The following is a 17,030-nucleotide window of genomic DNA, read 5'->3' as shown; positions in this document are numbered from 1 at the left end:
AAAGGCGTTGCGTTTAAAAATTTTCTTTTCATAGTTATACCAATGGGAGGTGAGTCCTAAGAAGATGACAACAAATTGACCAATTTTCTTGCACAATCTCAACACCTTTTCCAATTGCGGTTTCATAGTGAGACGATTGAAAGCAGACGTTTTACTGACTTTAACTCCTTAGAGTTGTCTTTCCTCTGCTTTCATTAAAATATCTTTTTAATTAACGCTGCAAGTAGTTAGATGCCTTTTAATTACCTTAATAGACCTCTCTTTTGAACTAAAACACCCACAAGACATAGAAACAACAATAACAACAACGCCAATTTAGGACTTATGTAAGAGCGTAACCTTTGTTTATTTTGTGTGCTCCCCCATTCTAAAATGCAAACTCTCACCAGTGGTGAGAATTGAAATGCGATGGGCGATGAGTTTTGGCAGGCAATAGACTCTATACATACATATGTATATACGCATAGGTGAGAGCTGTGTACAGCCCCTCTTTTTGGTGTTTTCCTCGTAGTACAATTAATTGATAATCGTGATGATTTGCTACAATATTTTGTACACAATTTGTATTTGTTTTTCCAACAGATATAATACCAAATGGGAATAAATGCCTTATTGACATTACTACCATACCCTTGCCTCCTCCATATGATTGTGTGATGAGGTGGTTGAATGCAAGAGTAACATTGTTGTAGTTATACTTGTATTAACTAACTGTTAAAGAGACTGTGAGTGTGTTGTTGTTTTTGTGGCTTAGAGTTGGGCAGCCATATTATTGTTTTAAGAGATAAGGTTACATTGAAAGATGAATTTGTGTGTATGTTTGTGTATACTTCGGGGACTAACCAATGAGCGTGAGCCATTCCATTCCATCGATACATGTGTCAATTTTGTTGGCTTCAGTTGTTCAGTTGTTGATTAAGAGCAGGCTATACTATTTACTATTCAATGGAATGCATGGCTTTACTGAGGAGAATAAGAGGCAATGGGGGATGTGTGTTGGTTGGTAATAGGCGCTTTGTCATTTATTTACATAGGTGAGTGGTGTGTGAAACCTCTCATGTTGGTATTGTACTCAAAAGTCAGTAAATTGACAAAAAAGGTACTTAATTTGTATTTGTTTTAGGTCAATATAAATTCTAAGCAAATTGACTAAGTTCCAAATTATTTTGCATAACAAAAGCTAAACTTTACACAACTTGCTATTTCAAAAAAATTAAAAAATCGAGACGTTCGGAGTACAGAAAATTATCTCGACTCCGACTCCGGAGTAAACAAGTAAAAGTATCGCACAGTTTTTGGAAGTCGTAACGAAACACCGAGTGCAAAATATCAGCAAAATCGGAAAAAATTGCTACTTATAAGGGCTCAAGAAGTCAAATCGGGAGATCGGTTTATATGGGAGCTGTATCAGATTAAAGACCGATTTGAACCGCACTTGGCACAGTTATTGAAAATGAAAATCGGCGCTTGTATGGGCTGAAGAAGTGAAATCGGGAGATCGGTTTATATGGCAGCTATATCAAGTTCTTGACTGATTTAAGTCGTTATCGGCACAATTGTTAGGAGTCGTAACAGAACACCATGTCGAAAATTGAGGCTTCCAGGCGCTCAAGAATTCAAATCGAGGGATCGGTTTATATGGGAGGTATATCTGGTTATACACCGATTTGAACCGTATTTGGCACAGTTATTTGAAGCTATAACGGAACATTACAAGCAAAATATCAGCCAAATATGACAAAAACTACGGTTTGTAAGGGCTGAAGAAGTGGAATCGGGAGATCGGTTCATATGGGAGCTATATCAGGTTATAGACCGATTTGAACCGTACTTGACCCAGTTGTCGAAAGTCATAACGTAACACTATGTGATAAATTTTAGCTAAATCGGACAAAAATTGTGGTTTCCAGGGGCTCAAAAAGTCAAATCGGGAGATCGGTTTATATGGGAGCTATATCCAGTAGTGGTGTAGGGTATAACAATTTAAAGGATAATGAAAGTACCCTTTTCCAAGGGAGAGGGTAATGAAAATACTCTTTTCCAATTGAAAGATTAATGAATTGATTATAGAAATTTACTACGATGGAGGGTTTATTTGAAGTATATGTTTCTTATATTTGTATCTCAATCGTAATTTACCTCAAACGCTTTGACCAAGATGTGCCTGTGTAAAGACTATCGTTATTGTTACTGCAGCCGACATCATAGCGAACCAGTTTTGGCGATCCATATTTAGGTGGGTGGACTGCTGTAAATTCAGTTTGAGACAATGCAAATACAATGCAAATTCTTCACACTGAAAATAAAAAGGAAAGTAGAGAAAAGATTAAGAAAATAAAAAATAGATAGGTTTTTAGAAAATATTCTAATAAATAATCAAAGTTTCGGAAAATATTCTAAGAATTAAATTTTAAAGAAAATTTTCAAAAAATTTCGCTTTTAAAAAATTTCATTTAAATTACATTTTTGGAAAATATTCAGATATGAAATTTTAAAATTCTCTTCTTTATATAATAAATTTGTTGAGAATTTCCTTAAGTTTGTAGTGACTCTTACCTCTCGATTTAGTTTTTTGAGTGAATAACTGAACTCTGTCAATTCATTCAAACTTAACTGCAAATCATTGAAAGTATTTTTGGTCAGCTCACTCACATAATCGGTTACAAAGAAATCCAAAATAACTGAAACGTAATCGGGTATATCGTGTGTGAACACATACATAAACTCATACTGTATGGTTTCAAATATTGTTGAATAGATAAGCATTCCATTATTAATCAAGCTGATCACACGCTTCAGCAATAGTTGCCAACCAAAGAATGACTGCAATTCCTTTAAAATGCCACTTAATTGAGAATGTTGACATCTTAGCCAATATAACTGCGCACATGCATGATCTTCCATATTTTGATTGACGTCATGCAAGGATTTTTCAAACTCTTTAACCATTTGACGAATTTGAAAATCGTAATAACGGAACAGACGGCAAGCTCTTGCAATTACAAGAAAGTATTGCAACATCCATAGATTCGATAGAGATATAATGTTTACATAGAAAATTGCCAAGGCTGATAACTCTTTAAATGATTCCGATTCTCCATATGTTGTCATCAGATACATGAAGATAATTAGAAAATATTTGAAAAACTTTAATCGTCTTAATGTTCCTTCGATTTCACTGCAGCGTCTAATTTTTGTTAAACTTTCCATTTCCAAAAACTGCAGCCTCTTCTTTATGTTGGTTAACTGGCGGTCACAAAAGATGATTTGCCCAAAAGTACAAACAGGCGGCAGTGTTATCAATAGAAATCTGCTGCAAGGCACAATTTTCATAGCCGGGTTTAAATCGGTCCGACTAAAGGCTGACAAAAAACGCGAGTCCCCACGAAACATCAATGCCAAACCAATGATGTTAACGGCTATCATTGCTAAGCGTGAAAAGGCGTTGCGTTTGAAAATTTTCTTTTCATAGTCATACCAATGGGAGGTGAATCCAAAGAAGATGGCTACAAATTTACCGATTTCCTTGCACCACTCCAAAACTTTTTCCAATTGCGATTTCATAGTGAGACGATTGAAAGCAGACGTTCTACTGACTCTAACTCCTTAGAATTCCCTTACCTCTGCTTTCATTTAAATGCCGTTTTCATTAACGCTGCAAGGATTAAATGCTTTTTAATTTCCCTAATAGACCTCTTTTTTTAAGTAAATCACCCATAACTGATAATAGATAGTAAACACAACATATTTCTAATTATGAGAATGAAACCTTTGTTTCTCATGTGTGCTCCCCACTCCCAAAACAAAATTCTCCTTAATTATCTCCCCACTCCCACAATACAAACCGCCTTAAACCGTTATGTAGACCAATTAGCATAATATAAGAGAGTAACATTCACCATACACATGTTGTATACGACCTACTCCATGCGGGTCAGTTAATTAATAGTCGTGTCTCTTCGGTAAAAGGTGAGTGAAATGCCTTCGTGGCATTGTTAGAATACCCATGTTCTAATAGTAGTGTGTGTGTGTTGTTGCTCACATTGCTCGTTTAATTGTTGTTGTTTGTTGTTGTATCAACAAACTGTGAAAAAAGTCTGAACTTAATGGTTCTTTGAAAGGGCATTGAGGGTGCTACAAACAACTGTGTTCACAAACGATTGTTTTAAGAGGTGAGGTTACATTTTGTGATGAATTATTCTACATGTTTGTTTGTTTGTTTGTTCCTAGTCGGTTCGGGGACTAACCAATGGGCATTAGGCATTATTCTATTTATGTGTCAGTTGTGATATGTTTGGTTAAGCTGTTATCACACGATATGTGCCATAACTTTCTGTAAGCATAATACTTTCTTTATATATATCAACTACGAATAGAGCGCACTCTAATCGGCACGTATAATCTCAAACGTATTGTATTTTTGTACCCCACCATAGGATGGGGTTATATGCCAATATCGTCAATCATTTTTTAACACATCGAAATATTGGTCTTAGACCCCATAATGTATACATATATATTCTCGCCATGACATATTATTTCGGTTGAGATATGCCCGTCCGTCTATTTGTTTGTGGAACGCACGAAAACCTTTTTATAGCCGAGTCCGAACGGCGTGCATAATTCCTATCCAATTTACGCACCAAGTATGGTCCAAATCGGCCTAAACCGCTATTCCGATCATATTGATTGGCCTCTAGAGGGCGTAATTCTTAACCGATTTGGCTGACAATTTTTCCAGTGACTTTTTCTATGTCCTCTAACGTACGTGCAAAATACAGGCCGAATGGGTCTTAAACCCGATATAGCTCCCATATGAACCGATCTTCCTATCATATTTCATGAGCCACTAGAGGGCGTAATTCTTATCCGATTTGCCTGAAATTTCCACATAATATCTAACATACGTGCTTCGTATGGTTCGAATCGGTCCAAACCTTATATAGCTCCTGCCTTCATGCCATTAATACTAATCCTATATGATTGTGTGTGTGTAGTGGTGGTGTAAATTGCCTCTCATTGAACGTGGTGAACTAGAGAGGCTTGAGTCCAATGGTGCACATGCCTTCATGCCAATGCTACTACTACCATATGATTGTGTGTGGTGGTGGTGTAAATTGACTCTCAATGAACGTGGTGAAATAGAGAGACCGTGGTGTACATAATGAAAATAGGACTGTATGTGTTAATTGCTCTACATAATTTTTTATAATTCTATCTTTGAATGAAAATTGGTTTATCTGACAAAAATATTGATGTTTTCAAGTTTTTTTTGTCTGCTAGTGCGAAGATCATTTTAATTTTAAATTTAAGAGTCTAAACTCTAAACTTCAGTTCAGTGGTGCACAAAATGAAAATAAGACTGTATGCGTGAACTACTCTCCTTAATTTAGCTGTACTTTTTCCCAATGCATGTGTTTTTGTGTAATGACAGACTTTTTTCTGCGACAATTACACTACTTTCAGGGTACTTCTTGAGCGCCTATAGGCCAGTGCTAGATTTCATGCCGATTTGGATGAAATCTGGCACAATGGCTGCTCCAATAGTCTCCAACATGCAAACTAAGTATAGTCCGAATCGATCTATAACCTTAGTGAGCTCCAGTAGCATAGACGTTTTTATACATTATACAAATGTGATCCATGGTAGTGTCGTTTCTATGGGAAATTTTTATGAACATTTTCCCAAAGCTTTTATTTCATCCTTGTCATTTATATTTTCTTTACATTCGCTATATAAGAGAATTTTTGCTTATAGATTAGCATAATCGATTTGTATGAGCACAATGATATACATGACCGTTTGAGCAAAGACCGCAAATAGAAAGCTCAAGTTTGTATTGAACAAACCGCAGACATTAACACCTCGTTCATACAAACTCTTGGTTAAGGCAATCATATCCAGCTGAAAGCAAAGAAAAGAAAACAACAACAATAAGTATGGTAACATACATACATTAAAGAAGAACATGAGCTAACCTGGCGCTCCAAAGGCTTATCGTATTCGCTATTCGTGTTGGGAGTAGAAATTTCCTTTAGTATGTCATCCGTTTCCTTGACCATCTTCTCCACCGAATCGCATAGCTCGTAGTAGATGTACATGTGTACCAGGAACAACAAATAGACTTTACCACCAAACAGGTAGAGGAACAATCCCGAGCTGAGTTCGGGTATCATCATGGTCAGCAATACCACGTAGCCCACCAGAGAGTTGGATATGATCAAACACAGATGAATCACCAATAGGACAGGATTATAGATGCCATTGAGCTCGTGCAAAAGTTTGCGAATGTTGTAGTAAATGAAACTCAAATCCGCATCAAACTGTCCTATGCGCAATTGATTATGCAGCGTGGAAAGACATTCACGCATATAGCATAACAAAGCGGCATGGTGCAGCATATACATGTGCTGGCACGTCACCATACAAAATAGGCCATCTAAATCCGCCCCATCCAAAGCATGAATATTCTTTTTGCTTTCGTTATACGCTGAAATGGCGGTAATGATATTGTGGATCACACTGATTATGCTGTTTAAATAGAGCCATTTGCGATGCGAAATATCCTTGGGCACTTGGCTGAAACGGTCAAAATATTGCACTTGTATTTCCATTGCCTTCTCCAGCCATTTTGTCAATCTTGCGTCACGATTGCGTATAGTAACAATGACTACAGTGACCACCAGGAACCGCATCACGGCATTGACATTGTGGGCAGACAGGGCCAAAGGGTTTGCCACATACAATTGTGTATGTTCGAAATTCAAAGCCAATGAATATGGCATAGAGACTAGGGGCAGTATGTTGCCAAAGTAGACCACAGCCTTAATAAAACGATTGGGATTTTTCAGTCGACGCTTTGTCAAATCGATGCGTAAAATGGTGCAGCAGGTGTAGAAATTGAAATAGGTAAGAAAGCCAAACCACAAAAGGGCCACACGCGACATGTTGCTTTTTCGTTTTCTGTGTTGCGGACAAAGCTAACTGTTGGCTGCCAATGGTTAATTGGCTTGACAGGCCAAATTGGCTTATATAACTCATGTAAACACCTTGAAGGGGAAGATTGAATAGAAACCTTCACCACTGCCATTTCCGGTGCATATCTAAAAAGTGAGTATTAAAATAATTAATTTCGTGTTATTGGTATAGGGGAAAACGATTAAAGAAGACTAACAATAATATAAAAAAAACATATAAAAGCGTGCTAAGTTCGGCCGGGCCGAATCTTATAAACCCTCCACCACAGATCGCATTAGTCGAGCTCGTATCCCGATATCCATTTTAAGGCAAACAAAGGATAAAATAAAACAAGCTATAGTCTGATTCGGACCATAAATGAATTGAATGCTGAACACTGTAGAAGTCATTGAGTAAAATTTCAGTCCATTCGGATAAGAATTGCGCCTTGTAGGGGCTCAAGAAGCAATATCGGGAGATCGGTTTATATGGGAGCTGTGCCAAGCTATTGATCGATTCAGCCCATATTGGACACGTATGTTGAAAGTCATGAGAGAATCCGTTGTAGACATTTCTGCCAAATCGGGTGAAAATTGAGCCCTCTCGAGGTTCAAGAAATCAAGATTTATACCCTAAATATCTACAAAATAAAAAAAACCCACCTTTTTGCTATAAATGGGTAAATACCCGGATATTTACCCAATTTACCGAGTAAATAACTTTTGGGCATTTACCCATCGAAGTTTGCCGCTGTTTCTTAATTGAAGAAGGTTCATAGACAAATTTTCAACAAATTTTCTGTAGAAAGAATCAAAAAACTCCATAAAAACAAGGACATTTATAAAAACTTTTCTATGGAAATTCTTACCCACTTCTATCTGTTGACAAAATCACCACACTCACTCTTTTTTCTTCTTCTTTCCTGATTGAATTATAGTAGGTATTATTAAACGGCCAAGGGTTTTATAAAGGCGAATTTGGCTGAATGGATTTTATTGAAATTGACATCAATCGGAAGATATTTTTCCAGAAAAGCGACCATGAAAATGAGGAATTACTTTTCAATAAAAGAAGAAGAAGCACAAACACAGCATATTGTTGTTGTTTTTTTTTCCTAAAGCATCCGTTATTCCACAATGAGATAAGTGAGAGTAAGAGCAGCAACCGATAGATGTGTGTTAGAAAGAGTTTCACTATTTAAGTGAGGGTGTTGTGGGGGTTTAATGTGCGTGGCCCTGCTTGGCAATGCAATGCCACATTGTGGGAGCATAAGATAAATGACAGAAAGAGAAGCAACTGGTAGATGTGTGTGAGAAAGAGTTTCACTATTTAAGTGAGGGTGTTGTGGGGGTTTAATGTGCGTGGCCCTGCTTGGCAATGCCATATTGTGGGAGCATAAGATAAGTGAGAGTAAGAGAAGCAACTGATAGATGTGTGTGAGAAAGAGTTTCACTATTTAAGTGAGGGTGTTGTGGGGGTTTAATGTGCGTAGCCCTGCTTGGCAATGCAATGCCATATTGTGGGAGCATAAGATAAGTGAGAGTAAGAGAAGCAACTAACAAATGTGTGTGAGAAAGAGTTTCACTATTTAAGTGAGGGTTTTGTGGGGGTTTAATGTGCGTGGCCCTGCTTGGCAATGCCATATTGTGGGAGCATAAGATAAGTGAGAGTAAGAGCAGCAACCGATAGATGTGTGTGAGAAAGAGTTTCACTATTTAAGTGAGGGTGTTGTGGGGGTTTATTGTGCGTGGCCCTGCTTGGCAATGCAATGCCACATTGTGGGAGCATAAGATATATGACAGAAAGAGAAGCAACTGGTAGATGTGTGTGAGAAAGAGTTTCACTATTTAAGTGAGGGTGTGGTGGGGGTTAAATGTGCGTGGCCCTGCTTGGCAATGCAATGCCATATTGTGGGAGCATAAGATAAGTGAGAGTAAGAGCAGCAACTGGTAGATGTGTGTGAGAAAGAGTTTCACTATTTAAGTGAGGGTGTTGTGGGGGTTTAATGTGCGTAGCCCTGCTTGGCAATGCAATTACCATATTGTGGGAGCATAAGATAAGCGAGAATAAGAGAAGCAACTGACTGATTAGGTGGGTATAAAAAATTCTTTTTGTTTGTATGTCCATATAGTATCGGGGATTTTAATGGTAATGCAACGAAAGGCGCGATCATGGCCATATGATGTCTCAAATGGAAGGTCTAGCGAATTTTATATGGAAATATGCCATCAAGTGTCAATGCCTTGGGGGTCATCGCAACCTCTAAAACCCTCGATCATGGCAAAGGGGCACTAAATCGCGAAGGTTTTAGAGGTAAACTACGAACCTGGATATAAAGGGTGATTTTTTTGAGGTTAGGATTTTCATGCATTAGTATTTGATAGATCACGTGGGATTTCAGACATGGTGTCAAAGAGAAAGATGCTCAGTATGCTTTGACATTTCATCATGAATAGACTTACTAACGAGCAACGCTTGCAAATCATTGAATTTTATTACCAAAATCAGTGTTCGGTTCGAAATGTGTTCATTCACCGTAACGTTGCGTCCAACAGCATATTTGAAAAAATACGGTCCAATGATTCCACCAGCGTACAAACCACACCAAACAGTGCATTTTTCGGGATGCATGGGCAGTTCTTGAACGGCTTCTGGTTGCTCTTCACTCCAAATGCGGCAATTTTGCTTATTTACGTAGCCATTCAACCAGAAATGAGCCTCATCGCTGAACGGTGAATGAACACATTTCGAACCGAACACTGATTTTGGTAATAAAATTCAATGATTTGCAAGCGTTGCTCGTTAGTAAGTCTATTCATGATGAAATGTCAAAGCATACTGAGCATCTTTCTCTTTGACACCATGTCTGAAATCCCACGTGATCTGTCAAATACTAATGCATGAAAATCCTAACCTCAAAAAAATCACCCTTTATAACCATAATATGATACTTTGGGGTTCCTATTTTAAGATATTCCATAGTAGAGTATGAATTTGATATCCAAATTTTGGACCAAGTACCTCAAGGGCTGCCAAACCTTCTCAATGGGACATGTTTATGACAATCTGGGTCTTTGCCGATTTTACAAAAAAAAAAAAAAAAAAAAAAATCTGTAAGTTTACATATATAGGGAAATTTGTGTACCTTGTATTGTAATAGAGGCCACAGCGGAGCTTGCTTGGGTGGGCGAGGTTCAATAAATTTTCATTTAACTAGCGACTAGTTAAGAAGTGCACATAGCTTAAATACCCCTTACACTATCGTTGATGCTTATTGGGAGATACGTTTATATGGGATCTATATCAGGTTATACACAGATTTAATCCGTACTTGGCTCAGATGTTGGGTGTCACAACAAAACACCATGTACAAAATTTCAGTCAAATCGGATGAAAATTACGGCTCCCTGGGGCTCAAGAGGTCAAATCGTGAGATCGGTTTACATGGGAGCTATATCAGGTTACAGACCGATTTGGACCGCACTTAACTCCGTTTTTGAAAGTCATAACAGAACACTATGTGAAAAATTTAAGCCAAATCCATGGGCTCAAGAAATCAAGTCGGGAGATCGGTTTATATGGGAACTATATCGCTAATGGGTAACTGGTTCGCGTCCTAACGCTGATTTGTTCGCATCCTAACGCGACTAGGTACCTAGTTCGCATCCTAACGTGACTCGTTCTCATCCGTACTGTATTTATCCCATTTGGCTGACATTTTGCACATAGTGTTGTGTTATGACTCTCAACAACTATGCCAAGTACGGTCCAAATCGGTCTATGACCAGATATAGCTCCTATATTTTAGCAGAATCCATGGTGGTGGGTTCCCAAGATTCGGCCCGGCGGAACTTAGCACGCTTTTACTTGTTACTTGTTTCTATTCTCTTGGTTTCAGTCATTGTTGAGACAGCAACGAATGAACATGTCTTCGATTTCGATTCGACTCCCACATAAACCGGTCTCTTGTTTATCCTTGTTCTCTACCTGGAAGCTTTAATATCTGCTGGTTTAACTGAAGTTTTGTATGAAGAATATATTTATTATGTATCAATTTTTAACAGAATCCATGGTGGTGGGTTCCCAAGATTCGGCCCGGCCGAACTTAGCACCCTTTTACTTGTTTTGTTTAAAGACAGTAGATAGCGACAGTAGGAATTTTGTCAATACAAATGCTCACTTCACCTTCACTCACTTCTATTAAAAAAAATTAATTTATGCCTTTACATTACATTTGCCTATCTTCAGCTTTTTGGCTATACAAACACCAATTAGCCTTTGTGTCGAAAAGATGGCGATAAAATCTTCAATGTTATCAAAGCATTAAACAAATTGTTTTAAGAACTTTGGGAAGAAAAACGCTTCTTTTTCCCAAAAAAAAAAAAACATTTTAGTAATTGACAGTTGCTGTAGGCATTTGTTGTTTTCCGCTGAACATTTTGAGCAACCATCGGGTAGTTTACAATGAATCAATTCCCCATTTTCCTTGCTACCTGCTGCCTAAGGATTGATTTGAAACAACGCAAACCATCATTAGATGATATGTGGCTGTTCAGCAGATATTCTTTCTATGCTGCGTAGATGCCATAGGGCATCTAGTTGAATGTCTCGTATATACAATTATTCGCATTGAATACAATGGGGGAGTATGCCAATTACACCACCACTATGGTACGCATTGTGGTGGGTATAAATTGTATATGGACTCAGCGTTGGCGCGATGCCACCATGGCTGGAAAGGGTGTTCCACTTGCAAACCACATATTTTTATCGTTTTTCGGCTATACCCAAACATATTTCCCATCGAAAGTGTTTATGTTTCAATAGAGTCATTGCATTGATTTGCATTGAACATCATCATTATTTTACAGTTTCCTGACGACAAACGAATAAATGACGCTTTAAGATATCAGGACATGATGGCCCAATTTCAATTTCAATAAAATTAGTAAATGTTGTTGCAATCTATTATATAACAAGTATTGTATAAGCTTGCTAAGTTCGACCGGGCCGAATCTTGGAAACCCACCATCATGGAATGTGCTAAAAATTTTAACAAAATAAATTTAGTTGAAGGTCATCATTTTATTCTAGATATCAAACTTCTGTCAAACCAGCAAAATTTTAAGCTTCTTAGAACCGAGAAAGAAAAATCGAGAGACCCGTTTATATGGAAGCTATATGATGTTGAAAGTCATAATAGAATATTACATGCAAAATTTCAGCAAAATCGGAGAAAAATTGCGGCCTGTAAGGGCTCAAAAAGTCAAATCTGGAGATCGGGTTTTATGGGAGCTGTAAGTGCTCAAGAAGTCAAATCTGGTTACCGTTTATATGGGAGCTTTATCAGATTCTTGACCGATTTGAACCGTACTTGACTCAGTTGTTGGAAGTGATAACAGAACATTGCATGCAAAATTTCATCTAAATCGGACAAAAATTGCGGCCTGTAAGCGCTCAAGATGTCAAAACGGGATATCGGTTTATATAGGAGCTATATCAGATTCTTGACCGATTTGAACCGTACTTGACTCAGTTGTTGGAAGTGATAACAGAACATTGCATGCAAAATTTCAGCCAAATGGGACAAAAATTGCGGCTTGTAAGGGCTCAAGAAGGCAAAACGGGATATCGGTTTATATAGGAGCTATATCAGATTCTTGACCGATTTGAACCGTACTTAACACAGTTGTTGGAAGTGATAACAGAACATTGCGTGCAAAATTTCAGCCAAATCAGACAAAAATTGAGGTTTGTAAGGGCTCAAGATGTCAAAACGGGATATAGGTCTATATAGGAGCTATATCAGATTCTTGACCGATTCGAACCGTACTTAACACAGTTGTTGGAAGTGATAACAGAACATTGCGTGCAAAATTTCAGCCAAATCAGACAAAAATTGTTGTTTGTAAGGGCTCAAGAGTCAAATTAGGAGATGGGTTTATATGGGAGCAATATCAGATTTTTGACCGATTCGAACCGTACTTGGCACAGTTTTTAGAAGTCACAACAGAACGCTAAATGGAAAATTTCAGCCAAATCGGTCAAAAATTGCGGCCTGTAAGCGCTCAAGATATCAAAGCGGGATATCGGTTTATATGGGAGCTATATCCAAATCTGAATCGATATGGCCCATTTGCAATCCTCAACGACCTACATCAATAGGTAGTATCTGTACAAAATTTCAAGCGGCAAACTTTACGCGTTCGCCATCTAAAGTGACTTCAACAGACGGGCGGACGGACGGATATGGATTGACTCCAAGTATCGAGACGATCATGACGATATATCTTTTATGGGATCCTAGATCATATTTCGAGATGTCACAAACGGATTGACTAGATAGGTATACCCCCCCCCCCCCCCCCCACCTACGGTGATGGGTATAAAAATGAAATTGTCGCGCTTTGTTTGTTTGTCTGTTCCGCATAGACTCAAAAACGGCTGAACCAATTTTCATGAAATTTTCACAGATGGTAGAGTTTAAGCCCCCATGTGAAAATAGGGTACTACATGTTTTGATATCCGAAGGTGGACCGGACCCTTCTTAAAACAATTTTCAAAAACGCTAGATCTCGTAGATGGGTGCACCGATTTATGGTAATAAACACAAAATTATTATAAAATACGAAAATATTATAAAATTTTGGGATCAAATAACCAGGGGGGACGCCCCATCCCAAAACCCATCCGAACGGACATGTTTACCGATTGGGACAATATGGGTATCCAATGAAAGGTATTTAAGACTAGATTGCGAATTTGGCATACAAATAGCGCCCCAAGTGTTGGTGCGGTCCCCCACCCCCAAAAACACCACCCAAGAGGATACTTTTACCACTTTAGGCAATATGGGTATCAAATGAAAGGTATTTAAAAGTAGAGTACAAATCTGACATAAAAATGTATTGCTTGGGGTCTGAGGGGCCTCCCCACCCGCCAAAAACCCTCAGCAGAACATACTTACCGATTGGGACAATATGGGACTCAAATGAAAGGTAATGGGGAATTTAATATGAGTATGGCATTAAAAATTGGGTCCAAGTACTTAGGAGGACCTGGGGGTTCAAAACCTCCACAAAAGTAGCGCCCAAAATCAAAAGTGGACCGATCGGGACAGTGTGAGACTCAAATAAGAGGTATTTGAGAATAGAGTATGAGAGCCGTCCAAAGCCCAAAACCACTCCGAAAATACTAAAAGCACCCCAAATCTAAGTGGACCGTTTGGGACCATATGAGACTCAAGTGAAAAATTTACGGAAGTAGAATGCGAATATGGTGTCAAAAATTGAATTCAAGTAATTAGGGAGTAAGTCGCTCCAAGAGCATAGCCCAAAATAAGAAATGGGCCAATCTGGACAATATGGGACTCAAGTGAAAGGTTTTCGTGAGTAGAATACAAAAATGGTCAAAATCAGTTGATAACCTGATATAGCTGCCATATAAACCGATCTTGGATCTTGACTTCTTGAAACACTAGAAGGCGGAATCCTCATCCGATTTAGCTGAAATTATGCATGAGGTGTTTTGTTATGACTTACAAAAGCTGTTCTATGTATGGTTCAAATCGATTGATAACTTGATATAGCTGCCATATAAACCGATCTGTGATCTTGACTTCTTAGGCCTCCAGAGGGCGCAATTCTTATTTAATTTGAAATTTTGCACATTATTGAAATTTTGCACATATCGTTAGGGAATGATTTCCAACAACTGTGCCAAGTGTGGTCTAAATCAGTCTATAACCTGATATAGCTGCCATATAAACTGATCTCCCGATTAGACTTCTAGAGCTTCTATAGCGCACTATTCTTATCTGATTTGGCTGAAATTTTGCACACATCGTTGTGATATGAATTCTAACAACTGTGGCAAGTATGGTTTAAATTGGTCTATAACCTGATATAGCTGTCGTATAAACCGATCTCCCGATTAGACTTCTTCAGCTACTATAGGGCGCAATTCTTATCCAATTCGGTTGAAATTTTGCACATATTGTTGTGATATTAATTCCAACAACTGTGCAAGTATGGTTCAAATCAGTCTATATCCTTATATAGCTGCCATATAAACCGATCTAATCGGGACCTCTGGAGCTTCTAGAGGGCGCAATTCTTATCCAAATTGCGCATGAAGTTTTTTATCATGACTAAATTTACCTGATTTACCTGAAATTTTGGAGGTTGTTTCTTTCTATGACTTCTTATAGCCATGACATGTACAATCCATATCGCTGGCACTTGATATAGCTCATATATGTAAGAAAAACTCATTCAAATAACTTGACAAATGCGATCCATGGTGGAAGGTATATTTGATTCGGCCAGGCCGTTCATAGCACGCATTTACTTGTTGTTCCTTTCTTTTTATACGAGTGCCTTAAGCTACAATAAAATGTGACTGAATTAAGTAAATCGATAGAGTTACAACGGCAGCCATCATGCCAAACCAGGTTCTGCGATTCAGGCTCACAAAATTGGAATTAAATGAAATCAATTGGCGGCAGCGCAAATATAACGAAAAGTCTTCACACTGTAAATGAAATGTAGAGATGGAATATACCTTAACACAGAGAGACAGACAGACAGAAAATGTATTGACAGATGGTGTTGTGTATTGTAATAGGCATAAATCTTTAACTTTTACTTACTTCTCGACTCAGCTTTTTTAGGGCAGGATTCACCATATTCAAATCCCTTATATTTAGTTCCAGCTCGCTGAAGGTGTTTTTGGTAAGTTCACACAAATAATCGGTAACAAAAAAATCCAATACTTTTGGCCCATAATCGGCAACATCGTAAAACAATGCATTGAATAAGCCCAATTGTCGGGTTTCCACCATTGTAGCATAAAAGTGCGTTCCGCATGAAACGAGATTTACTAGGCGTTTAAGGAATAGCTGCCAATTGCACATTGCCTCAAGTTCTTGCCAAAGGCGACATAATTCAAAATGCCTTTGCCTTATCCAGATTACTTCCGAACACATGCGATATTCCATGTTATCATCTATGTCATCAGAGACATTTGTAAGGTTTTGAGTCAATTGCCGAATATGTTTGTCGAGGTAATAGAAAAGACGGCATATTTTTGCAATCACTTCAAAATATTGGAGCAGCCAAAAACTCGACAAGGACATTATATTCACATAGAATATGGGGAGCAGCAACCACTTTTCAAATAACTGAGATTCCCAGAAGCCTATGATCAGATGCATGAAGACCACAAGAAAATATTTGAAAAAACGGAGTGGTCGTAGAGCTGTTTCGACATTTTTGCAGGAAACAATTCTGGTGCGGCATTGCAGTTCCAGACTTTGCAACCTCTTCTTGAGGTTGACAAATTGGGTGTCGCAAACTAGGATTTGCACGAAAGCAAAAATGGGCGGCAGAATAATGTACATAAATTTGCTCCATACTGCATAAATCATCACCTTATTTATGTCGTATTTAATAATAGTAACTAAAGCCATTGTATCATGGTTAATTATCCACAAAAATCCTATAATGTTGACTGCCAGTATGAGTAGACGCGATATGGTATTCCGTTTAAATTCTGCATTGCGATAGTCATGCCAATACGAAGTCAATCCTACAAATACCGGATAAAATTGGATGATTTGTTTGCAGTGGTTTTTTACAGTTTTTAAATGATGCCACATGATGGGTTCTCTACTGCAGACAACTAAAAACTGACACTTAGACGACTTATAATGAAGTATAATTCATATTTCTTAAGGTAATGGCATGTATGTACCTGTCAAGGAAATGCATGTATTTATGTGTACATATTTATACAACTAATTAGTGACATTGGAAACCAATTTTCGATTATCGATAAAAGCCTCTCTCCTGCTTTTTTCAACATAATGGCTAATTAAAATGAATGACTCCCATAATGGAAAGGTCTAGCAAATGTCATTAATGCAAGCGTATCTACCAATTATAATTAGCTGTCACAGTTCAAAGGTGCTAAGAGCTTAATGGTATTGTAACTTAACCCCTCCTCCGGCAAAGTTATTAAAATGGTCTCCACATATGTTTGGCATTTAATTCAAGGGTTTCATAAACACAAT

General features: G+C 38.0%; 2 protein-coding genes across 2 annotated transcripts; both read right to left on the bottom strand.

Annotated features, from left to right (window-relative positions):
• Positions 1–5,752: 5,752 nt before the first annotated feature.
• Positions 5,753–6,948, bottom strand: LOC106082547 (gustatory receptor for bitter taste 22e-like). The gene is made up of 2 exons (XM_013245117.2): positions 5,980–6,948; positions 5,753–5,905 (listed from the first exon to the last, which is right to left on the bottom strand). The coding sequence occupies exons 1-2, from the start codon at positions 6,946–6,948 to the stop codon at positions 5,753–5,755; spliced, it is 1,122 nt and encodes a 373-aa protein (XP_013100571.2).
• An 8,321-nt stretch (positions 6,949–15,269) lies between these two features.
• LOC106082545 (uncharacterized) lies at positions 15,270–16,639 on the bottom strand. Its single transcript, XM_013245115.2, has 2 exons — positions 15,609–16,639; positions 15,270–15,490 (listed from the first exon to the last, which is right to left on the bottom strand). Exons 1-2 carry the CDS (start codon positions 16,614–16,616, stop codon positions 15,338–15,340), a joined length of 1,161 nt encoding a protein of 386 aa, XP_013100569.2. The 5' UTR covers positions 16,617–16,639; the 3' UTR covers positions 15,270–15,337.
• Between the last annotated feature and the right edge of the window lie 391 nt (positions 16,640–17,030).

The sequence above is a fragment of the Stomoxys calcitrans genome, chromosome 5 (genome assembly GCF_963082655.1).
Source record: "Stomoxys calcitrans chromosome 5, idStoCalc2.1, whole genome shotgun sequence".
Classification (NCBI taxonomy): Eukaryota; Metazoa; Arthropoda; class Insecta; order Diptera; family Muscidae; genus Stomoxys; species Stomoxys calcitrans.
This window is presented reverse-complemented; position numbering and strand designations above follow the sequence as displayed.